Raw genomic sequence first — 24,418 nt, 5'->3', positions numbered from 1 at the left:
TCCTATACTTAAAGGTCCCCCTTTTTTGTAGATGCAGTCCTAGTTTCCTACTTCCTCGTAGTTGTGAATCAAGGATTCAGGACCTAGCAGAATGGGCTTTTCTGGGAAGACCTATGGTTTCTTTGTTGTATCCTCCTGAGGAATCCATCTTTTCAATAACCATGCAGTTATTAACAGAAAAAAGAAAAAGAAAAAAATATCAATTTTGTCCACACTATATCCAATTGCCCCTCTTACATATGAATCTGATTCTCATTCAACTGTCAAGTATTAACAAATTCAAATCCTCGTCAATAATCATGTGATCTTTTGCAAGGATGGAGTTAAGCGAGGCACAGAGAAGACAACTGTGAGAATTTCCAAGATATACCTTACTTGGTGAACGGATTCTTCTACAAATCACAATTTATTGTACTCACTCGATATCGGCTCTACTATATTACTATCAAATTAAACTGAGTGGGGATGAATTATATTAAACTCCAAAGAAAACACATCAACTTATTAATATGACCTCAAATACGCACGAGGAAATACTCTAGAGAAAATAGAATTCTTCACTTTCACAACCAGAACATAGAAACCAAAGCAGGGAAGGTGAATTAAAGCTATGGCTAAGTACCTGCAAAGTCAGAATTCGTTTCATAAGTTTATAGCACCATAGGAGACAAAATGACAAATGATAACGATAAGGGTAAATATCTTACCACATTGGTGCCCATGGAGTTGAAAGCTCAAGAAAGGCATAAGGCCACCTGAGAGAATCATTAAAACCATAATTGTAATTAAGAGTAGAAAAAACATTCCTCAGATATAGATTTTATTTTATTTTACTTTGTTTATTTGTTTATTTATTTATATATTTGTTTTGTTAATAACATTCACATATCGTTTGGACCAGAAGTTGCTTACCAAGAAACACCACTAGCATGGAGAATCCACTGGAATAAAATGTATGTACAGCTCCAGAAGACAAAATATGCCACGCGGAACCATGGGAACGGCTGTGAACGACACAGGAAAAAAAAAGAGTTAAGAGACGTGGAGGGAAAAAAAAATACAATGGGAAGAACTTGAGAACAAGTCTATCACATTCTTTTATCATCACTATGCATTTAATGTCATCATAGTCTAGCAGACTGATTGCTAGCAGTTACACGAATTACAAATAACAAAAAAGTACATATCAAACTTATATCATACTCACCAGGTTGTTGAGAGCAGTATCAAGGAGAAGAAACAGAAGATTGAGACCATGCATGGCTCCCATTAACTGTCAAACCGTGATAAACTCCACATTAGTTTGATTTCAGTGGACATAAGAAGAGAAGGCAGTCTAATTCTATCAAACTGCACATAGATCTCAGAAAATGATATCATATTCTAAAGCACTGAAAGATTGGAAAGAGCGCCAAACAAGCTCAAACGACAGATCAAATGCCACATGCTTAGCTCTGAAGCAACAATATGATAGTGGAAGGACAAAAGTCATGCCAAAATATTTCCAATATGAAATAAATAAGCATCCAGCCCAGGCACAAGGTGTTGGAAAATGCATCATTTAGAAGCTGGAAATGCCTCCACATCCACCACAGAAACTGTAATTATTATATATATAATACTCCTGTTTAATCCTAACAAAAACAAGGGTAAATTAGGAAACAAGAAAATCAGCTAGTCCTAATCTGGCCTCTCCTGAGATGGATAAGAAAAAAATATCAATCGTCCTGTTCTTCCTACCAAATAGCTTCCGCTTACTCGATTAGGAGTCACACAATAGTCTTGCGGGCCACCAGACCTTGTAGAAGCAGAGGTACTGCTGGGTGGGCACGTGAGACGGAGTTGATAAAATTTAAAAGAAAACATGTCTAGTATCAAATGATAGGTCTTCCTAGTCGGGATGCTAGATTACACCACAGTCTCACACACCTTGGGTGTTACACAAATCACGAATGGAGGTATGCCCATGTGGCAAGTCATGACCTTCTTAAAGTGAAGCAGCACGGTTATAAAAGGATGGCTCCTGTCTATTTCCGCACTCCATCCAAATGTAAATGCATTCCCATTCTTAGTTTATGAAAATGTTGGGACATATCAGCATGTCTTTCGTAAGTATCGGTGAGCGTACAATACACCCCATGCCAAAGATACTTAAGCGATGGAAAAATGATAAGTTGTTGTTGTTGTTGTGTGTGTGTATGTGTGTGTTATTTTTGATCAATTTGGAATTCAGCATTACTTGCATATGAAAGATCGCTTTCCAATTATACCATTTCTACAAAAAAAAATAAGCTATACGGGAAAGCTATTTTAGAATAAACAGAAAAGTGACCTCAATCCTAGACTAATCACAGATATTCTGACCGACACATCTCAAAATATGAAGTCTGAAGTCCGCCATCCCTCACTATATAGATAGAAAAAGAATATATGTAGGGGAAATAAATATATTTAGTAGTAAGAAATATACTTACTAGGTTTAGGCTGAAATTTCCATCTGACTGAAATGGCAGTAAAAGACACCAAAAGACAATGTCTGTAAGCATCGAAGCACCAGCACACGTCTGCTCAAAATATGAAGCTTATCGAACATAACAAACTTACATGATAGCATATCCTACTAGAAACGTGGTGCAAGAATAAACAAATTACAAACTCGAAAAGGTGAAAAATGCACAAGATAATCTTGAAAAGAAGTGTATAGAGACTAACCTGATATAATATTAGCATTAAATATCCCCAAAACCCAGCTTGTTGCTTAACCTCTTCCTCTTCATGGTGGCGTTGCAGTGTGACAGTGTTCCCAACTTCGTTTGTTTTAGAAGTTACAGTGGTTCTAGGTTGAGAGTCTTCTGAATGCTTTTTAAGGAATTCATCCCGTTCTTGGTTTCCAACGACAGGTGTCTTTAAATACTCCCAACATCCATGGGCAGAAATTATGGTGCCAAGCTATTGGAAAAGTCATAATTAATTATCTGTAGAAAAATTTGAAGATGAAAATGACTCTAATTTACAATAAGAAAATAACACTATTTTTTCAGTCAGCTACATTTTCAAAATACGAAATGGCCCTGTGGAACATACCGCAAAATAGACAATGACTAGTGTAAACGTCCATCTGAAAATCAGTTGTCATGAGAAAACAGTTAAGAAAACTTTCAAGAACTATTTGAGCTAAGTAAGCATTTATGACAACAAAAATGGAGCCTACATGCACGAACGGAGCCATGAATCTGATTTTCTGTGTGCATATGGTGCAGAGGATTCTCATATTAATAAAATGGTCCATGACAGGGTCTTTCCTCCAGAAACTTTTTAAAACATGTCTAGTGTAGCAATCTTTCTCAAACTTTCAACAACTCAGAATGTTTCTAGCATGAAGTGAAGAGGAACAAAAAAATGGATGTTTCACTGATAAATCAAGGGACAGCTACTGAAAAGGGAGAGTGAAAAACAGCGAGAGCAACACCTGTAGGCTGTAGCACATGCATTTACTATCGGCTCAAGTAAACTTCAATTCATATCCTAACTTAAACAGAAAATTCATTATTACCTCATTTATTGAATCACCTTATAATAGATTAATAGCATAGTAACAGAACTGAGGACTAATTACAGAAGTTAACAATTTTGTTACAACAACTCTGTTAGAATACAGCGGGATATGTCACCGCCTTGTATTTTCTTTTAGCTTCTATATACGTATGATTCCCTTTGTAATATGTAATCCAGAAAATCAATGGATTATCATGGTATTGGAGCTTTATTCGCTTCACACCATCTGATCCCGATTTCTTCTTTGCCATTAATAACTTGATTAAATGGCTACAGTTAATGTTTCTTTCATTTTGGTGTGTTTTATAATACCTATCTATCTCTAAAAAAACAACTCATAAATTTCTACTGTTGTTCATATTCAAAATATTCTCCCATTTTTCATTTCATATTTATTAGTTTAATCTTCAAAGGACTTTTCATTTCATATTTATTACTTTAATCTTCAAATCACTTTAATCTGTTTCTGGGTATGATTCCCACCAATTAAACTTCATTATTGCAACAGATCTAGAATCCCAAAGCAAAAACTCAGTAGATTTCACTTCCACCATCAAAATCCTCACAACTCTATCACCATGACACAAATTCACATACAACTTCTACACAAGAAACAACAACTACAGAATCATCCGCCTCATCTAAAAATACCCAACCTTCTTTAGTCTGAACACAAGTTTCTGCTCCGCTCTCCAATCCCAACTTTCTACCAATGACAATACCATCCTAGCATACATCTTTTTGCATCCAAATTGTTGCTCACTTGGTCTCAATCAAACTCCCTCGTGACAACTTCCTTTTATGGAAAACCATATCTCTACATATTTTACGAAAACCGAAATCTTATTGGATTAATTGATGGCTCTTATTCACTTCCATCATGATGTATAGTTAATGAGTCTGGTCTACCAACAAACCAGCTCAATCCAACAAACCAGTTCTTGAGAAAAATATATGCCAACAACATATGGAAGAATGGATTCGGAGATTGAACTGGTTAACCTTGGAAAAACATTTTTCAACCAAAACAAGATCCCACGCCTATCACCTGAAATACAAATTAGAAGATCTCAAGACGGGTAACTCCTCCATCACTGAATACCTTCAGCAAATGAAACAAATCATTGATACTCTTGCTGCTAGTGGAACCATCTTAGATGAGGATATTGTCTATCTGAGGAGCTCACAGTTGCTGAACGAACCAGATCACTTCTGTAATCAGAAAATCAACACTCAACCAAACCGACTTAAGCTTTTGCTACAACACAAATAGCTCAAATTTCCAACCGATCATATTCTCAAAGTTTTCAATCATATGGAAGAGCATCAGGCAAATCACCTACAGAGGTAGAAGCAGAGGTCGATCTTTATATAGGGGTTCATCTTCAGGAAAATCCAATATGCCTCAGTTCTCACCCAATAGAACTGGGCAACCATCATACTACAGCAGGAACAACACATTCCAATTATAACGGAAATAGGCCTACATGTCAAACCTGAGGGAAGATAGGCCATTTTGCTATAGACTGCTGGCACAGGATGAATCATTCTTACGTAGGGAAAACAACCTTGTCGAAATCTCCATGTGATGTTTGCTAACAGAGTTTTCACTCCAACATCTTCTACCTCGTGGCTAGCTGATACTGGAGCCACAAATCATGTCACCAAGGATTTCTCCAATCTCTCGCTCTATTTTGACTACCAACGTCAAGATCAAGTATCTGTTGGCAATGGTCAATCACTTCCAATCTCTCACAGTGGTAATACTACTCTCTCTAACTCTACTTCTACTTTTCATTTGCAGGATGTAGTACATGTACCATCCATTTCCCACAATTTACTTTCAGTTACCAGTTTGTTACGGATAACAACTGCTACTTTATCTTTACTAAGGACTTTTTCTTTCTGATGGACAATGCCACTCAGAGAATTTTCCAAGGCAAATCTGCATAAGGTCCATATCCCTTCCACCAGCTGTCATCTTCCTTCAAGTCACCTCAACCAGATCTAGCATCTCTTCCTCCTTCAGCTTTCATAAGAATGAAGACATCCCCAGACATATGGCACTCCAGACTAGGCCATCCTTCTATTACTACTTCAAGACATGTAACAAATGATTTTGAGAATCCATTGAATGGAAAAACTATGACATCTTTTTGTAATGCTTGCCAGTATGGGAAAAGTACCAAACCCCCTTTTACTCTTTCATGTTAAAAAACTACAGCTCATTTACAACTTATTCACTCTCTTTGGAGACTCGCTCCGGTGAATTATAATTCTTGTTATAATTAGTATGTTTCCTCTGTAGATGACTACTCTTGTTTTTGCTAGATTTATCCTCTTTTCACTAAGTCTAACTTGTTCACTGTGTTTATTCATTTTAAATCTTATGTTTATTCATTTTACTTAATTATCCTATTAAAACTATGAAAGTGACAACGGTGGTGAGTAATGCAGTTGCCAATTCATAAACTCTCTCCCTAAATGGAGTCGTACACCAACACCAAGACTCTTGCCCTCACACCCTCGAGCAAAATGGACTCGCCAGAAGAAAATCTAGACATGTTATCAAACTCAGTCTAACTTTACTTGCACAAAGTAATGTTCTTCTTCATTATTGGATCTTTCAAGCAGCTGTGTATCTGATCAACATCCTTCCTACAAAAAATCTTTCATATTAATCCCCTTATCAAGCACGTTTCAATCATATCCCTAACTACTCACTACTTAAAATATATACGTGTGCATGCTTCCTTGGCTTTGACCTTATATTGATCATAAACTTCAACCAAGTAGCCTTGAAGGTGTCTTTCTAGGCTATCGTACTCGGCATAAGAAATACAAATGTGTTGACCCCTACACTGACAGAATATCTCTCTCATACATATTACATTTAATGAATCTCACTTTCCATTTAAATTCCACACTACAAATCCATCAACACCTACCTTATCTCTCACACCTGAATGTCACATTCTTCCATTAGCAACACTATTCTCTTTACCAACATCTCTCACACATCTGCATTTTCCCAATATTAACAAACATCCAGCTATCGCACAACCTCTCACTTCATTAAATAGCACAGCAGCAGCAGAACAACCCCAATCAGTTATACCCAATCAACCTGAGGCACCTACAAACCCTTCAACAGCCTCACAACCTCCAGAACCTACAATACCACAATGTACTCCTACACATGCTCCATCCTCTACTCAATCTCCTCCTAACTTAAGCACTCCAAATCCAACACCACCACCGCATACTTCAACTGCTTCCCCTTCTACATTTCCTAACTTATCTTCTCAACCCGACACTCAACTTGTTCAATCTCGTCAAACCAACAAGAACTTCTCTACCCAAAAGAAAATCAACAACTACCAAACCTCCCAAATCAACTACCAACACACATCCCATGTCAACAAGGCTAAACTTAGGCATCTCAAAATCAAAAAATTTATATGCTACCAAACGTCCTCCCCAACTCTTGCATTACATACAGTTGCTAATTTTCCCCATATCCCCTTATGCTACTCTGAAGCAATTAAAGATCCTTATTGGAGACGAGCAATGATTGAGAAATGCATTACAAGCCACCAAAACTTGGGCTCTTGTTCCACCTAATCTAGGACAAAGACCAGTTGGATTGCGAATGCATTTTCAGAATCAAACATAATGCCAATGGCAGCATCGATAGATACAGGACATGCTTAGTTGCCAAAGGATATCCTCTGTAATACGGCTTTGACTCAGAAACTTTTAGCCCGTAGACAAGCCTTGATCAGCTCCATTGCATTACAATATGACTCGGTTATAAAGCGATCAGCAATGCCTTCCCGCTTGGTACAACCCCTGCCTTTGTTCACAAAGATCATCCTTCTTTTGTTTCCAAACTCAATAAATCACTATAGGGGAAGCATGCCCCAAGAGCCTGGTATGCAACTCTTTTGCATTTAGACTTTGTACCCTCTAATGCAGACACACGAAGTGATTCCACCTCTCTAAATTTTGTCCTATTCTATGTCGATGACATCCTCATTACCAGAAGCTCTTTGAATTTCTGCAATCAAACCATTCAGTAACTACGCCAACAATTCTCCATGAAAGATCTAGGTCCACTTACTACTATTTAGGATTTGAGATACATAGAAGCAATGAATACATCTTCATCTCACAGTCAAAGTACATCTTAGGTCTTCTCCAGAAAGGCAGAAAGCAACATGGAGGGTACCAAACCATGTGCAACTCCAGCACCTACTGGCACTAAGCTTGACAATATTACCTGGGATCCAATTGACAATGGCACAGAGTACAGATCACTTGCAGGAGCTCTGAATATCTCGCATGGAGCAGGCCGGACATTGCATAATCACTCAATCAAGTATGTCAACATCTTCACAATCCCAGGACCACTCATCTCACTGCAGTCAAAAAATTCTTAGATTTCTTAAACGCACATTAAACCACGGCATCCACTATACCAAGGGATCACCTCTCCTAACTACCCCTATAGACAGGAGGTCAACCAGTGCATTTGTGATATACTTTGGAAATAACCCTATCGGTTGACAGTTTAGGTGAATAGAAACAATCAAACACTGCAAGATCATCCACCGAAGCTGAGTACAAATCCTAGGTTTACACTGCCACAGAAATCTCCTCAATTTGTTATATACTGCAAGATCTCCACATACCACTACCCAAGTCTCTTACACTATGGTGAGATAAACATTGGAGCCATGGAATTTGCTTCTAATCTGTCTCAACTATCACTGTCTCAGACAACTTGTCACAACTCAAGCTCTATCTGTCAGGTACAATGGGCCTTACCTATAGCAGATCCTCCACACTTCAACACACACTTTCAGTCACTATGCCTCCCTCCAGCGAGAGAGGAGGGGTGGGGATACAGGAGTCAACAATTCATTTAGAATACAGCTAGATAAGCCACCGCCTTGTATTTGTGTTTACTTTCTACGTATGTATAAATTAAATAAAAAAATATTAATGGTAAAACATTTCTGAAACCTATGCTCATCTAGTCATCTTCAAGTAAATTATCATATACAACAATTCACTCTGTCATACTGTCCAATTTAAGTAACGGTCTAAATTCTCAAAATTCATCATTACATTGACATATCAGCAATCCAAATATTTGCAATATATCAAAAATAAATGCTAGTGAAATATTGACTTACTGTGTATAAAAAAAGAAGGCGAAAACGCGGTCACTGACAGCAACTCGATACAGCAACCAAGACATGAAAGAAAAGACTAGAGCTCTATAGATAAGTAGATAAATAGGATGCAGACCTCTCCAACATGGAATCCAAAGGTCAGTGGAATTCAAATGAGGTTTCTTCACTTTGAATATTACAAAAAATGCACCAACTGTTGGGAGAAGAAATATTAGTGCACATACTGGTACCTGCCATCTTAGCCAGTATTCTAAACCTTGTTGTTGGTCGTGTGAATGAACCATCTCAAATGAGGATTTTGGAAGATGAGATGGTAGATTTCTTTTTATATAGGGAAGTCAGAGTGTCAGACCAACTATCAACAGACAGCAGTTGACAGTTAATACTAGGCCCAACTTGGGTTACAGCGAACCTATCCGCCTATGTATGGGGATTGGTTGTGTTACTACGATATATTTTTCCAGGTAACATTAAGCACAAAGCACTTGTGCAATTACTTTCGAGTTTTTCTACGTGAACAAACAGACCTTGATTTCAGTACTTCTTCGGGCAATATACACGCACCCCTACCTGATGACAGTCCACACAGGCGGCTGGCTTGGCCCCCAAAAGTTGGCCCAAGATTAGGGCCCCCATGGCTAAAGCAGTTGTGGTCAATTATTTTAGAGAGTTGGCCCAACATAAATCATTAAACACGTATTTGACCCAACAGCAAAACCCTATCGATACTAAACTTTAGAGAGTCTTGTTCTCCACGACTCGACTCTCGGTCTTTGCAATTCTCTAAGGTCTGAGTTATCCAACTTGCACGCAACTCCCAAGTAAGTAGTAGTCTTTTGTTTACTACTTTAATTAATTGATACATATTAATTCCTTAAAACTTTAATCATATTTATTTGCAAAGTAAATATTTTTTAAACTATTCTATGGTTCTATTTAATTCTCTTTTCTTTTAGTTTGAGATAACTAGACATTAATAGCTACTGTTTTGTATGTATTTTGTGTGTAAGCCACTAAGCTGGGGTTGTGGTGATTTTTTAATTAATCATATCATTGTTTGATTGTTTGTGAATTTTAATTGTCAGTCTATCATCATGGCTCCGAAACCTACAACTATAAAGTATCATTCTGGCTCTGAGAAAAGGAAAAAGAAGCAAAGATTAGATGATGTCGCTCAATCCCAAAAGGGAAATATACTAAAGTTTTTTGGTAACAAAGGACAGGTAGAAAGTTCAAGTGAAACAGTAGTGGTTGACGTCGAACAAAGGAGTGACGATGATAATGGAGAGCATGAACTGAACGAAGATGTTGAAGCTTTGGTGAATGAAGATGTTGAACCTTTAGTGAATGAAAATGTTGAACCTTTCGTGAATGATAATGATGAGCCTTTAATAAATGATGAACTCGATCAAGATACAAATGAGAATACAGAACATGTACCTGTCCACTACTTTGATCCAGCAAATTGGGACAATATTGGTCAAAATCTTAAAAATTTACTTGTCGAAAAGGGTCCTATAAGAATTACTGATGTTGATTTTCCCAGAAATCACCTTGGCAGACTTTTCTCTTCGAAACATTACACTCGAATAATGCCAAATGGATTTAAAAAAGATGGAACTTGGCTCGTATATTCTGTTTCTTTGGACCGGGTCTTTTGTTTTTGTTGTAAGTTGTTAAAGCAACACACAAACACTTCTCAATTGGACAATGAAGGGTATTGTGACTGGCATAGCCTAAGTAGAAGGCTTTCAGAGCATCAATCATCTCCAGAGCATCTTCTTTATTGGAATAGTTGGTATGAACTAAATAAGATATTTGACAAGAATTAAACAATTGACAACAAAATGCAAGAAGAAATCAGCAAAAAGAGGAAACATTGGCGACAAGTGTTACTACAAATACTTGTTTTAGTGAAAGCACTTGCTAAAAGTAATTTGGCTTTTCGTGGGAAGAATGAGAAGATTTGTGATGAGAATAATGAGATTTTTTTAAAGTTTAATCGAAATGATTGCTGAATTTGATCCAATACTGAAAGAGCACATTCAGCGCATTCAAAGTAAAGAAATTCATTATCATTATCTTAGCCACAAGATTCAAAATGAGTTAATAGAGTTGTTAGCAAGTAAGACGAAGGAAGCCATTGTTCAGAAAATAAAAAAAGCCAGCTACTTTTCAATAATACTTGATTATACACTGGATATTAGTCATAAAGAGCAAATGTCGCTTGTGATTCAATTTGTAGATGTTACATCAAGTTGCCCAAAGGTTGAAGAGTTCTTTTTAGGATTTTTGAAGTTGGATGATACATCAGGATTGAGACTCTTTGATACACTCAAAAATATTTTGAACACTCTTGACCTTGATATTGGTGATATAAGAGGGCAGGGTTATGACAATGGATCTAATATGAAAGGAAACACAGAGGAGTTCAAAGTAGACTACTTGAAATAAACCCTAGAGCCTTATACACCCTATGTGGTTGTCATAGTTTGAATCTTGCTTTTTGTGATATGGCTAGCTCTTGTTCAAGAGCTATATCCTTTTTTGGAGTGGTTCAGCGAATCTATTCATTATTTTCGTCTTTCACAAAGAGGTGGAAAAGTGTTTAAAGATCATGTGAAAGATGTGAAGCTCAAGTCAGCTCTCTCACTAAAGTCGTTTTATCAACAACATCTTTGGAGATTTATGAGATGATTCGTGGCAGCTTAGACATCAAGCTTCGAAAATAAGAGATGCGTTGGTTTACTTGGCCGAAAACAGTGACGATCCTAAAACAAAAGAGGGAAGCTGAGTCACTAGCGATACATGAAATTGAGAGTTTTTAGTTTTTGCTTGCCATGTTAATTTGGCATTATTTACTTTTTACTGTTAACTCTGTTAGCAAAAACTTTCAAACTGAAGACATGCAAATTGATGTGGCCATACATGAAATGAAAAGACTTATTTCTATTTTTGAGAAGTATAGAGAAACTGGATTTGAAGAAGCCATGACAGAAACTAAGGATATTGCAACTATGATGGAAATTCAACCATTTTTTCGTGAAAGGCGGATCATTCGTAGAAAAAAACAGTTCGACGAGAACATTAGTGAAGAAGTGACACAATCAACTGAAGAATCATTTCGAGTTAACTACTTATTCATAATAGACCAAGCTCTTTCTTCATTCAAGAGTAGATTTAAGCAGTTTGAAATGTTTGAGAATTTTTTTGGGTTCTTGTTTGATTTAAAGAAGTTAACGGTTCCAGATATAAATAGCTTAAAGACTTCTTGCATTAATCTTGAAGAGTTTTTGAAACATGACGGTGTTTCTGATATTGACGGGACAAATTTATTTTCAGATTTAAGAATCATGAGAGAACTTTTACCAGATAACACAAAGAAAGCAATGGACATGCTAAATCATTTGAAGTGACGGGATAACCGTTTTCCAAATGCTTGGGTTGCGTAAAGAATTTTGTTGACTATACCAGTTACTGTCGCATCTACAGAAATAAATTTTTCAAAGCTGAAGTTGATCAAATCTTACCTTCGATTGAGAAGTCTCAAGAAAGATTAAATGGATTAGCTATATTATCTATTGAAAAGTCTCTAGTAAAAAAACTTGATTATGAAGACTTAATTAGTGATTTTGCAGCTAGAAATGTAAGAAAACTAGCTTTTCAGTAGTGCTTAGTTTTTGTAATTGAATTTTGGTGTGAATTTGTTGATGTTAAGCACACATTTGATTTTGTAAGAGTACGAAGGAATTTGGACTTAATTTTTTTATCAAATAATAAAAAAAATTGACTTATGTATTTTTCATCATTTATCAGCAGAGGCCACACTTTAGGATCTCGCCTAGCGCCCCACAAAACTCAGGGCCGCCCCTACCTGATGAGTACCACATCAGTTTGTTCAAAAGAGTTTGTTCATATAGAATTTTTGATTATTTTGTATCTCCTTTAATTCGTTTATTATTTAAGTTTTCATCGAAGAAATGGATTCAGTTCCATTAACAAAATCTGGCTATGATGAAGTGGTAGAATTGTGATGAAACACATGCGAAATGTGAAGGCAAAAAGAGAGAGTAATATGAGCCAAAATCACTGTTCTAAAAATCGGTCTAGGCGGTCTCTAGGTGTCAGGCGGTGTCAAACCGACTCGCCTAGACCTAAGTCGTTTAAAAAATCAGTAGACTGATTAGGCGGGTCTAGGTGGACCGATTAGACGGGTTAGGCAGCCTCTAAGCAGTCCAATCCAATTTTTTTTTTTAATGATTAAATGTTGAAAATTAAAAACCCGTGTAAGCTTAAGATTTGAATGAGTTTAAAAGACTAACGTTCAATATAAATTATATGCCACAATAAGAAATAGTATATTTTTAAATGAAATTGATTTTCTTAAACTATTACGCATTTTCGTAATAAATATCTTTGTTTGTGTTTATTTTTTAAGTTATGGTAAATAATTTTTTTCATTTCTTGTAGTATAGGTGTGTATTACTATATATATTATAAGATATATTTGAAAAAAAACAACCGCCTAGCGCCTAGCCTGTCTGTCTACTGCCCGACTACCGCCTAGCATTTTTTAGAACAGTGGCTAAAATGGATTGGTTAGTGGAAGTTGGGTGCATTTTAAAATTCTACCAGGCTAGAGCTCGTACTTTAATTTTGGGCTTTTTAATATTTACCGCCAGGTTGGACTCATGACTCTTGAGCGTGCGGAATTTTGAGAAGATACAAACACTAATTTGACGTCCGATTCAGCAATTTTGCATGAAATCCAGAACTGCCATCTTAAATCTCCCCCGTTGTTTTTCTTCCGCACCTCTCACCAACACTCAAAAGTCCCACGCACTTGACCTCAAACTTGGAACGCTCGCAACAACTACTTCTCAACTTATTACTTCATACATTCACTCAAACTCATTTTCTAATGCTCGTATTCTCTTCGAACAAACGTCTAACTGGGACTTGGTTTCAGCCACAACCATTATCGGACAATTTGCTCGCAATCATCATCATCAATATGCTATTAGTATGTTCTCTCGTTTGCTTTACTTCAATGTTAGACCCAATGAGTATACTTTTGCTACTGTACTACATTCTTCTACTTGTTTAAAAGCTCTTTCTATAGGGAAACAGTTTCATGCTATTGCGACCAAGATGGGACTTTCTTCTAATGTGTTTGTTGCTAGTTCGCTTCTTCATTTGTATGTGAAGTTGGGTATGATTGAAGAAGCGCGTCGAGCTTTTCAAGATACTTATGACCCAAATGTGGTTTCTTATACTACTATGATATGTGGGTATTTGAAGAATGAGAGGTTTGAGGATGCTAGATTGTTGTTTTCGCGAATGCCCGAGAGGAATGTTGTTTCTTGGAACGCCATGATTGGTGGGTATAGTCAAATGGGTCAAACTGAAGAAGCTGTGAATCTTTTTATTGAAATGTATAGACAAGGATTTCAGCCTAATGAGTCTACTTTTCCTTGCGTTTTTAGTGCTGTAGCTAATATAGCTGCACATGGAATGGGTAAGAGTTTTCATGCATGTGCTTTTAAGGTGTTGGGGAGTTATGGTGTGTTTGTTGGTAATTCTATTATCAGCTTTTATGCCAAATGTGGGAATATGGAAGATAGTTTATTAGCTTTCAATAGGCTTCATGGAAAGAATACCGTTTCTTGGAATGCTATTATTTGTGGGTATGCACACAATGGAAGAGGCAAGGAAGCGCTACAGTTCTTTCAGAAGATGCGGGGTTTCGGCATTAGACCCAATGGTGTAACTCTTTTGTGTGTATTGTTAGCTTGCAACCACGCGGGTCTTGTGGATGAAGGCTATTCCTGTTTCAATCGGGCAAAAAATGAATATCCCAGTGTGTTAAGGCCTGAGCATTATGCTTGTATGGTTGATCTGCTTTCTCGCTCGGGGCGTTTTGGGGAAGCTAAAAGGTTTCTTCGAGAGCTTCCTTTCAACCCTGGGATTGGATTTTGGAAGGCATTGCTTGGAGGTTGCCAGATACACTCGAACATGGAATTGGCAGACCTAGCAGCTCGAGAAATCCGTGCCTTGGATCCGGAGGACGTCTCATCCTATGTTATGTTATCAAATGCAGATTCTGCAGCTGGTAGATGGTTGAGTGTATCAATGATAAGGAAGGAGATGAGGGAAAAAGGGATGGCAAGGATTCCTGGCTGCAGTTGGATTGAGATCAGTGGTAAGGTTCATGTATTTCTTACTGGAGAGAAAAGACATGGCCAGATGGATGATATTTATATGCTCATGGGATATTGTTTTAAACATTTGAAGGAAATACCAACCACCAGCAGTTTTTCAGAATACTAAATTGAGCTTCTTTGTCTTCACAGTAAAATTCCTTGCAACTAAGCTGCATATTTATATATTAAGATCTAATTCGGCAGCTTACATAGATGGGCATCTTTAGTATTATCACCAACCAACAAGTCTTGCCTTCGTAAGTACTTTTGTTTCCATCGTCCTGCTAAGTACAAGCCTTTGATTGATCTATTATATGGCTCAAAAATAAAGAAAACTCAGTCTCTAGTTTGCTCGATGGACGATTTCAACTCTCTTCCATCTACTTAGCACAATGCTTCAAAGCCCAACACCAGCTCCGGGTCTTCCACCACCAAGGAATTGGAACCCTTTTGTGGTTGCTGTAATTGGTGTGATTTGCACCATCTTCCTCTTACTTGTCTGCTACAAGATCCTCAAAAGACATTGCTGTTCTCTTGGTGAAGCTTCCCTGCTCAGGTACCATACTGAAAGGCGACTTCTGAATGAGGCTAACCCAAATGACCCTTCACTACAATTCCAAAGTCGTGGACTTGATTCATCAATCTTATATTGTCTTCCTACCATTCAATATAGGAAAAGGAGTGATGGTGAAGTTGACCATGTTGACACAGACTGCACAGTTTGCTTGGGAGCATTTGAAGAAGGGGATTGGCTTAGATTCCTACCAAACTGCACTCATTGGTTCCATATTTCTTGCATTGACACTTGGTTTCAGTCTCACTCCAACTGCCCACTCTGTAGATCACATATCATATACAACCTCACTGATAACCACGGTTACTCTGTCTCTATGTTAACTTTGTTGGACACTCTGAGGGAAGACGCCATTGGAGAAACAGCAAGTAGTTACCAAGTTGTTCATAAGCAGTCCGTGCAGAATTCTGCAGCTGGGCCCGTCCAACATACACCGATTGATTCAACTTGAACTTGATTTTCATTGTTCCCCTTATATAGTTTCCTCCAGTTTAAAAAAATGTGGAAGATCTGTTCTTCCTCGTAAGAACTTCAGGAGCCCCAACAAACATTTTTTTTCCAAATTAAAACGCATTCATGCAAAATTAAAATGGAAAATTGCTGAATCGGACGTCAAATTAGTGTTTGTACCAGTACAGGGCGTTGAATTAGTGTTTGTACCAGTACAGGGCGTTGATAAAAAAACGATGGTAGGAGCACTATTGGGGCTGGGTACCCAGATGTACTCCAACGCTCTCCGCAAACTCCCTTACATGCGTCGTAAGTGTCTTTCTTTTTCCCTTATTTATTTAATCCGTGAGCGTAGCGAACTCTTGAGGTCGCTTTTCTTAAATCACCCAAAAAACCACTTGCTACGTGTCACTCTCTCGTGTGTCTGTCCGTACCCCCAAATAACCCTTCGCTTGTTGTGTCGGCCATACCCCTATTTTCTCATTTTCTTTTGTCTTCGCCTCCAACCTCTCCTGATCGTCTCTCTATTCTCGACGGATTTCTCCCCATAGTCAAGACAAGAGATTGCGGTGGAGTTTGTCATTATATCAAACCACATAAATCTTGTAATATGCAAATGGGTCCATAGGATCCTTTGGATTGGAATCTTGTTGAATTTGTATGATATGTGGATGGCGGAAGAGCCTTTTGACAGTTTATAGTCAAGGCTTCGATTGGTTGTTCAAGCCTTCAAAAAGCTTTATCACTACAATGAAAATCGATAAGGCTTGGCGTCTCTATGATCCTAATAATGAGAGTGTGTTTAAGGCTCTCCTCAAACTCAATCAGCTGTTTAATTGGCGTGTGTCAAACTTTGACACACGACTACAACCACAACGATCTTCACGGATTTAAATTGTGATCATTGGCTTGATCGCGGTAGCGGCGAACCAAGTTGAAGCAGAGAGAAACCAACTTGTGAGTTACTATGAGTAACTCCGGTGGATGATGTGCATGTAGGGGATGATTGTAGAAATCATGTAGGGGATGATTGTAGAAATCAGTTCACTATTCCACTCCTTTTGGAGAGTCCAAGCAACATCGGTTCACATACTAAAGAAGAAATATTGTGCTTTCGAGTGTGTATTCCATAGTTGTTGGCATTATGTGTAGGTTTGTCCTTATTAGTTATATTTATGTATTGTCTGCGGGGAGTGAAGTCTGTTTGTTTAAGAGAGAGATTTGTATTATGGGATCAAAGGAGGTGTACCATGGAGGCTGATGAGACCCTTCCATTCTAGGAACCTCACGCTTACGCATCACATTCTCCTTGTTTGTTAAGAAAAAGGAACTAATGTTTGTGTGATTGATCCATGAGTGGGTAGCTCAGAGTCTCATCCTATCATATAATCAGTATGAGACTTTCCATTTTAAGATCCTCGGACTACCATGTCCATGCTATTTTTCTAGGTTTGTTTTAAAGGGTACTAGTGTACAAGGAAGTTTGATATCTAATGCTCATGTGCATCCCAATCCTATGCAATTTATGTGAATGTTTCCTTCGGATGACTTGGTGTTCTTGCTTCTTTGGGGTGTCTTTGCTTGGTTATTAAATAAAAGGGATTCATAAGATTCACACTATCTTTTGATTGGTTCGAGTTTGAAAAATATCAGGGTTTGAAGGCCATTCTGTTCAAGAAATCTACAGGCTGTGACAATGGGCTCGCATGGGCTCCGTCGTGATAGTTACATGCTAACAAGCTCGGTCGAAAGATTGGGATAAATTGCCATTAAAGAATCTTATTTTTAAATTGATAAGTACCCGGAATCTTATTTTTAAATTGTAAGTGATAACTTCTTGTTTAGTGATATTCATGCCCGAAAAATTAAAGATTTGTGAATTGCACAAGTTCTCACCGGATTTTTTGTGTCATTTGAAATTTTAACGTTCCATTTCTCTAATTGCATCCAGAAAAGAACGCTGGTGATGATATGGGTGATTAGATGTCACGTGATAGTTCGATGCGATGAGGATTGATCGGGCTTGACTCGTGGCAAGCTTGGGGAATTTTGGAGGAGTATCACTATAGTAGAATATGTAATTTTGGTTGATCTATCCAATCTTCATGACGACTCAAGAATATCCGCATAAATCGAAACGCATTCAAAGAAGCAAATACCTCCTTTACAACAAAAAGAACAGTTGGTTGCATTTTTGTCTCTCCCAATCTAGTCAAGATTGTGGTAATGTTGGTTTAGTTAAGGATGAGCCTCGACACAAAACTTTTCTATTTTTTTATTGTACTTATTTTTGTTCCTTTGGGTAACCTCGGCAATTTGAACCTAGATCATAATGTTCAAAATTGATTTTTGGAATTGCTTGCGTCAAAAACAAAAGTTGTTGGTTTTGGGACAACGATTATTTTGAGCTTTGATGGTTAATATTACATTGTTGAGAACGATAAGGCATTTTTGTCTTGTAAATGATTAGTTATTTCGAGAATCTCTAGTGTGATTGAACCCATGAGACAGGTAATCACAATACCAGATCGGGAACAAGGAACAAGTCAAAATGATAAGATCTTTGTGGTTTCTCAATCTAATTATTATCTTTGTTTTGGCTCATTGCTGTTTAGAACTCACTACCACGATTGTGCTTGGGGAACAAATCATCAATTGTTGCATTATTCTCCACTTTTGCTATTTGAAATCGATCACGGAGGAATTAGGCAATGAACTCAATCTCCTATATTATTTTGATTTACAATTATGATGACTACCCAAAAAAACCGGAGTAACAACAATCAATGGTGTATTGTTGTCTCCATCAACATAAACTTTTCGCTCTTGTATTTCAGTGAGAAGATGTTCCAAAAACGAAACCCTTTCTGTCATTAAATTCATTCATTAGTATTATCTTCTTTCATTCTAGGCATATATCCAGCCTCCATGGCTTCCATTTAAGCATGTCCAGTTCGGCATAAATATCTAGCAATTATATCACTCACTCGAGAACAGTTTTCTTTTCGACCTCAATCCAATACTAGTTAGTTGTTGAGGAGAGCCAAATAAATAAAAAATATAACATATATAAAAAAAGAGAGCCAAATAAATGATATACTACGCTCACGCCGCACTGCAATGCAGTATACTAGTAATTTGTTATAAGTTGTAATAATAATAATAATATTGTGGGGTGGGTGGGTGTGTTTATAATGAATAGATCCTTGGGAGCATGTATTGGGGATGGGATTAGGAGCAATATTTACAAACCAATTGCTGAAATGGGATGCTAAGCTTCAAGTGATGTTGACATTATGCTTGCAAAAGCCAAAGCTGCTAACGAGCGCTGCTACTTCGGTCAGTTCTCTCCTCCTTTTCTTCCTCAATTTTATTAATATATTAATGTTAAGGCCCTGTTTGGTGAGATAGTAGAAATGAGATAAATTTATTCACATTTTCTTGTGTGGATTTTCAAATGCTGTGGTTGATAACTTGTTAAATCCGGTTTACCAACTTATTTAAGACGGTCCCATTATGGATAGGAGGAGCTCATTACATCGGAGAAGGGTCTGTGTATGTTGAAATTGTTAGAAAGATGTGGGTAAGAGTGGGGTCGAGCATGAAGTTAGTTTTTTTTTTTTGAAAATAAAGACTTTTTTTTATTTACAATGGAATATCGTCATTACATATACATATCCTGATTGAACTTTTCCATATCTTCAAAGACAAGTTTTTTAAGTTCATCATTAGGTAAATCAAAAAAGAAACCAGTGGCCTGATCTCTAGAGCTCATCACTACCAGCTTGTCTGCTACTGCATTCGCCTCCCTGTATATTACCCTACAATGCCTTAGTATGTATTCCCAAGGGTATATACTCTTAGTGCTTTCATTCAGAATCCTTCGATGCCATTCTATATGTCATATTATATCCTACAATGCCTATAGTATGTATTCCCAAGGGTATATTACCCTGATATTTTTAAAATTTAAAGTGGTCCACAATGTGATGATGTTATCATCATGTCATCTTATAATGTGACTCGCATTGGAATCCCTCAATGGTCAGAATCTAGACCTGATATAGTAGCTCCTTTAGTGTGACAAGACCCAAAAATCTTTCTGTATAAGCTGTTAGTTGTTAGTGATTAAGGTGGGAGTGTGGGACTGGACCAGATCCTAGGGTTCAATAACCAGTCTTCACCACCTTGCTGAGGGATATGAAACACGGACACTGACACGTGACACGGATACGACACATGGACACGCAGACATGGCGTGAATTCAAAAAAAGTAGGACACGGATACGCCATGGACACAATAATTTCTCTAAAAGTAGCTACTTAAGTTAACTTAAAATAAGTGCGTAAGTAAAACTTCAACAAGAAAAAATGAATTCAACCATAATTTTTTGTGGATATGATATACTTAACATTAATATCATCTCCACAAAATTTCAACTCATTTGGAAATCTCTAACATTGGCAAAAAATGATTGCAAAAACTCAACATTTCTGGACCATTAGATTTCTTTTTAAAGATAACAACAATGTTTATCTATGTTAGAGGTTTCCAAATGCGTTGAAATTTTGTAGAGATAATCTTTATGATGAGTTCTTCATAACCACAAAATATTAGGGTTGAATTCATTTTCTAGGTGAAGTTTTACTTACGTACTTCTTTTTAAATTAACTTAAGTAGCTACTTTTTAGAGAAGGACTGTATATATATAATTGAAATTTAACATTCTCTACCAAATTTTAATCAAAATATGAACACTAGTTTTGAACATGTCCAACTCTAAAAGATTAAACAACAACATACATGTCCAATAATGCAAGCTAATGCCAACGAAAGAAATAACAATTACAGAAGATTTGTAACAAATATATATAAAAAGGACTTGACAATCATCAAATGCAGTCATGAATTGTTCCTCATTTTTCTTATTTCAAGAGTGAAATAAAACCCCTACCAAATTGTGTCTTCTTTTAAGTATTTTAATCATTTTTTAAAAAATAAGAATAAAATGTAAAAGTGTCCCTTGTGTGTCCCCAACGTGTCCTCCGAATGTCGGAAATTCTAAAAATTAATTCAAAAATCCACCATGTCAGAAATTCTAAAAATTAATTCATAAATCCGACACTCTAAATCGAGTATCGGACACGTGTCGGGGAGTGTCGGTGTCCGACACGGATACGTTGCCCCTAAAGGAGTATCCATGCTTCATAGGCTGAGGGCACCTTGACAGTGATCTTCTCATGCCAGACCCAAAACCAATCCAAACAAAACATAAATGGTTAGAATAAGCACAAATCCTATATGGTCTACACTATATGTAGTATGTTTGATCCTTACAAGAATCCTGATAAGAAGCCAATAATAATGTGTTCAGAGAGGTTTTGACAGATCCGTATGGACATTCTATTTGGATCTATCCAAATATGTTCCTAACTGATCCAACATTCCAATTTTAATAAGACACATTAACACGGATATGCTTGTCGGTGTCCGACACGGAGACCTATATGATGTGGGTCATAGGGACACATCTAATTAAAAAGAAAACTGTTACTATTTTTTAGTTACACAACTAATTCTTAGGCCCAAGACCTTTCAAAGCACCTCCACACAATTAAATTTTTCATAGGCATATCATGGAGTTGTAACTACATTAAGAGAACATGTTTTCAGTCTTTAGGTTTTAACAGAAACAGTAGTTTGAAATTGTACGCATAACGTGTCTGTGTGTCAGACGAATTTTTTAAAGAATATGAAGTGACCATGTTAAATAGCAATTTTATGTAGGGTACCCATTTTAATCCAACTTGTAGTGCCCTTACAACGGACGCACATAAAATGAGCATCTAAGATTCACAAATTAGTTCATCCCTTATTTCATTTTTTACACAGAAAATACAAAAATATAAAAAATCAAACCCTTAAAGCAATTTAAAGAGAGACTAGTGATATAACAGACGCACAATATAACATGTACTACCAGACATAAAATTGATGGTCACCTACCTGACCTACTAGGACATGATAAGAGTTTTTAAACATTGAAGTAACAGAATTAGATAACCAAATTCAATAAACCAATAAAGGAACCCTAGCAAACAAGCATTTTTTTCTATCTTTTAACTAACAATAAAAAGAGCATTGCAACTAATGACGTAATAACTCCACGAAATACGTAATAACTCCACGAAATACGTCTAAGATTCACCACTAAACATAAAGACTCAATAAGGTCTACTTGATTGTAAATAAACCTGGACATATGTGTTCGCAGCTGGTACTATACTCAAGTTCTTTGGTCCAGTAAAAGCTGAACATGGAAAACGAAAAAGTCAATTAGTAAATCGAAGTGCTTTTATACTGAATTTTTGCATTCCTTAGTATCTTTTGTGCAGCCTGGTAACTCAATTTTGGCACATAAAATGAAATCGTGAATGAAAAGATAAATCGACTTGTAATCGGAGCAAACAATTGAATCTTGAAGCACTCATCATTACCAGTTAATATTTGTGCACCCATGACTTTTGTAAGCAGTAGCATTCCCACTCCACAAGTGAAACCAACAAATAGCAAGATAGATATCTTGTGCTGCACTTCCTTTTTTCCCTGCAGAAGTATCATCTGGGTGATCAAGCATATGCAATACAGCATGCAACAATTCAACATCAACACATTACAGAAAATTTAAATACACTAGATTGACATATTTCTCAGATATAGGTTTTCTGGAGAAGTTAAAAAGAGACATGTTTCTTTCACCAATGCAGTTCTGATGCAGAAAAAGATCTACACTCACTATAAAGCTACGCCCAAATATTGACTTGCTAATGAACTAAAGCAAAATCTTAGTGAAAAGACAGCATAATGGCAATCTTAGTCTTAGAACTACTGCCCCCGAACCTCCAATGGACCACCCACACACAATGAAAGTAGCAATGTGGGACACAGAAAAAATTTGCTAATCTTTCCGGCTACCACAAACTCACCTTCTGTGATGTTATTTCCTAATTCTATAGCCCGTTAATGAGAAGAACTATAAAAGGAGAGTAAAGGCGAAAAAAAGGTTCACATAAGCAAAAAAAATGAACATTGTTAGACGTGATCACGTCACTTAAAACAAAACTACCAGCTCAAACTAGCGTCTAGGTCAGGATTCATAGAGGGTATCCTCACTAAAGCACATTTCAGAATCCCGATATTTAGACCAAATCTCATGGTAAAAAGTGCATTCCGACATTGACCTTTTGTGAGAGTACTCTCATTGAAGCCTTGAACTATAACGAAACAATACAGAATGAAATACAATGTAATCTTGGAAATCCTATTTGTTTAGTAGTGTTAATGACTTGATGAAAAGACAAAACAAAATAACAAATGAAGTCTCGGGTATCCCCTTCATGTACAAGCTAAGGTAATGTCGTTATTAGGTTCTTGTGCATTACAACTCCCTAAAGTCATTTCAACTTTTTAATTTCTTTTTCAACAAATTACACATACACACAATAAAAAAAAGTCATAATCTTCATTCATGAAAAACTAACCTCACGAGCAATCGAAGTAGCAACCATATTGGAAGTAGCAATCGATAGAAACATAAACACATAACTCGTGTAATCACAAACCACAGTCCCAGGACCTATAAAAAAACCAAACCTCAATAAATGCATATAAAAAAAAAAAAAAAAAAAAGTAATACCTAATGCAGCAAGTTCAAGAGAACTCCCTTGACCAATAACAGCAGTATCAATTAAACTCATTAAAGGCCCACATATCCATAAACCCACAGCTGGTCCAGCAAATAATCCTATCTCTTTTATCTGCTTCAATATATTACTCTCATTCCCTGCTTCAAACTCCTCTATATTCTCTTCTTCTTCACTAGTACTACTAATAATACTACTCCTACTAGTACTAGAAAAAAATTCTTCTTCTTCTTGTGGGGTGGTTAAATTACGATTTTGGTCAACAGGACTAATGCATGAAACTGTTATTTGACGTCGTAATGAAGGAAAATGAGGAGTGAAATGTGAGAAAGAATGCTTTTTGGGGGTATTAGTGTAATTGTTTAGGGGGGGAATGGGGAAAGGAGAAGAGAAGGAAAGAGTTTTGAGGTCCATCTTGTTAGAAATGAATGAAAGAGTTTGGAGAGGGGGTTCAGTTAATCAGTTGTCGTTTTGGCGGCTAGTGTTTTGTGTGTGTGTGCACGTGTGTCAATGTGTGGTTTGAGTTGTTGTTTGTCGTTTGTTTGTTTGCCAGTTTTATGGATGGTTCAGAATATTCTTCTAAGCCCAAGTCCGTTTAAAATAGTGATCAAAATTCAAAAGTAGTGTCCAACTGTCCAACTCAATTAGCTACATGCGTATAGCATCTGAATTTCTGATTAGCCAAACAAAAAAAGAAAATAACATGTGTATAGTATGACTCATACTTTAAA

At 36.8% G+C, this 24,418-nt stretch overlaps 6 protein-coding genes and 1 pseudogene across 9 annotated transcripts; 5 read left to right on the top strand and 2 right to left on the bottom strand.

Moving 5' to 3' along the window:
- Nucleotides 1-339: 339 nt before the first annotated feature.
- On the bottom strand, nucleotides 340-9,391 carry LOC147480950 (uncharacterized). 2 transcript variants are annotated; one of them, XM_086577516.1, is made up of 8 exons: nucleotides 8,757-9,391; nucleotides 3,085-3,118; nucleotides 2,713-2,949; nucleotides 2,475-2,564; nucleotides 1,208-1,273; nucleotides 913-1,004; nucleotides 708-755; nucleotides 340-622 (listed from the first exon to the last, which is right to left on the bottom strand). In XM_086577516.1, exons 1-8 carry the CDS (start codon nucleotides 9,038-9,040, stop codon nucleotides 505-507), a joined length of 969 nt encoding a protein of 322 aa, XP_086433642.1. In that variant the 5' UTR covers nucleotides 9,041-9,391; the 3' UTR covers nucleotides 340-504. The 2 variants fall into 2 exon arrangements, with proteins under 2 accessions (XP_086433642.1, XP_086433643.1); XM_086577517.1 differs by lacking the exon at nucleotides 2,475-2,564 and having other exon boundaries at nucleotides 8,757-9,154.
- A 1,372-nt stretch (nucleotides 9,392-10,763) lies between these two features.
- On the top strand, nucleotides 10,764-11,210 carry LOC147480949 (uncharacterized). The gene has a single exon (XM_086578793.1). The coding sequence runs from the start codon at nucleotides 10,764-10,766 to the stop codon at nucleotides 11,208-11,210; it is 447 nt and encodes a 148-aa protein (XP_086434919.1).
- A 452-nt stretch (nucleotides 11,211-11,662) lies between these two features.
- Nucleotides 11,663-12,172, top strand: LOC147480948 (uncharacterized). The gene has a single exon (XM_086578792.1). The coding sequence runs from the start codon at nucleotides 11,663-11,665 to the stop codon at nucleotides 12,170-12,172; it is 510 nt and encodes a 169-aa protein (XP_086434918.1).
- A 1,212-nt stretch (nucleotides 12,173-13,384) lies between these two features.
- Nucleotides 13,385-15,225, top strand: LOC147480947 (pentatricopeptide repeat-containing protein At5g42450, mitochondrial-like). Its single transcript, XM_086577510.1, has one exon. The coding sequence runs from the start codon at nucleotides 13,518-13,520 to the stop codon at nucleotides 15,084-15,086; it is 1,569 nt and encodes a 522-aa protein (XP_086433636.1). The 5' UTR covers nucleotides 13,385-13,517; the 3' UTR covers nucleotides 15,087-15,225.
- A 126-nt stretch (nucleotides 15,226-15,351) lies between these two features.
- Nucleotides 15,352-15,984, top strand: LOC147480946 (RING-H2 finger protein ATL16-like). Its single transcript, XM_086578791.1, has one exon. It carries the CDS (start codon nucleotides 15,352-15,354, stop codon nucleotides 15,982-15,984), a length of 633 nt encoding a protein of 210 aa, XP_086434917.1.
- Nucleotides 15,985-16,070: 86 nt separating this feature from the next.
- LOC147480945 (uncharacterized) lies at nucleotides 16,071-19,494 on the top strand (annotated as a pseudogene). Its single transcript, XR_015204627.1, has 2 exons — nucleotides 16,071-16,292; nucleotides 19,186-19,494. The product of XR_015204627.1 is annotated as an uncharacterized LOC147480945 (transcript).
- A 100-nt stretch (nucleotides 19,495-19,594) lies between these two features.
- Nucleotides 19,595-24,243, bottom strand: LOC147480944 (protein DETOXIFICATION 46, chloroplastic-like). 2 transcript variants are annotated; one of them, XM_086577519.1, is made up of 5 exons: nucleotides 23,681-24,243; nucleotides 23,526-23,620; nucleotides 22,482-22,590; nucleotides 22,239-22,294; nucleotides 19,595-19,792 (listed from the first exon to the last, which is right to left on the bottom strand). In XM_086577519.1, the coding sequence occupies exons 1-5, from the start codon at nucleotides 24,099-24,101 to the stop codon at nucleotides 19,748-19,750; spliced, it is 726 nt and encodes a 241-aa protein (XP_086433645.1). In that variant the 5' UTR covers nucleotides 24,102-24,243; the 3' UTR covers nucleotides 19,595-19,747. The 2 variants fall into 2 exon arrangements, with proteins under 2 accessions (XP_086433645.1, XP_086433644.1); XM_086577518.1 differs by having other exon boundaries at nucleotides 23,526-24,242.
- Nucleotides 24,244-24,418: the final 175 nt, after the last annotated feature.

The sequence above is a fragment of the Coptis chinensis genome, chromosome 8 (assembly GCF_015680905.1).
Source record: "Coptis chinensis isolate HL-2020 chromosome 8, ASM1568090v1, whole genome shotgun sequence".
In the NCBI taxonomy this organism is placed as follows: Eukaryota; Viridiplantae; Streptophyta; class Magnoliopsida; order Ranunculales; family Ranunculaceae; genus Coptis; species Coptis chinensis.
Note: the sequence above shows the minus strand (reverse complement) of the source record. Positions and strands in the feature narration are given on the sequence as shown.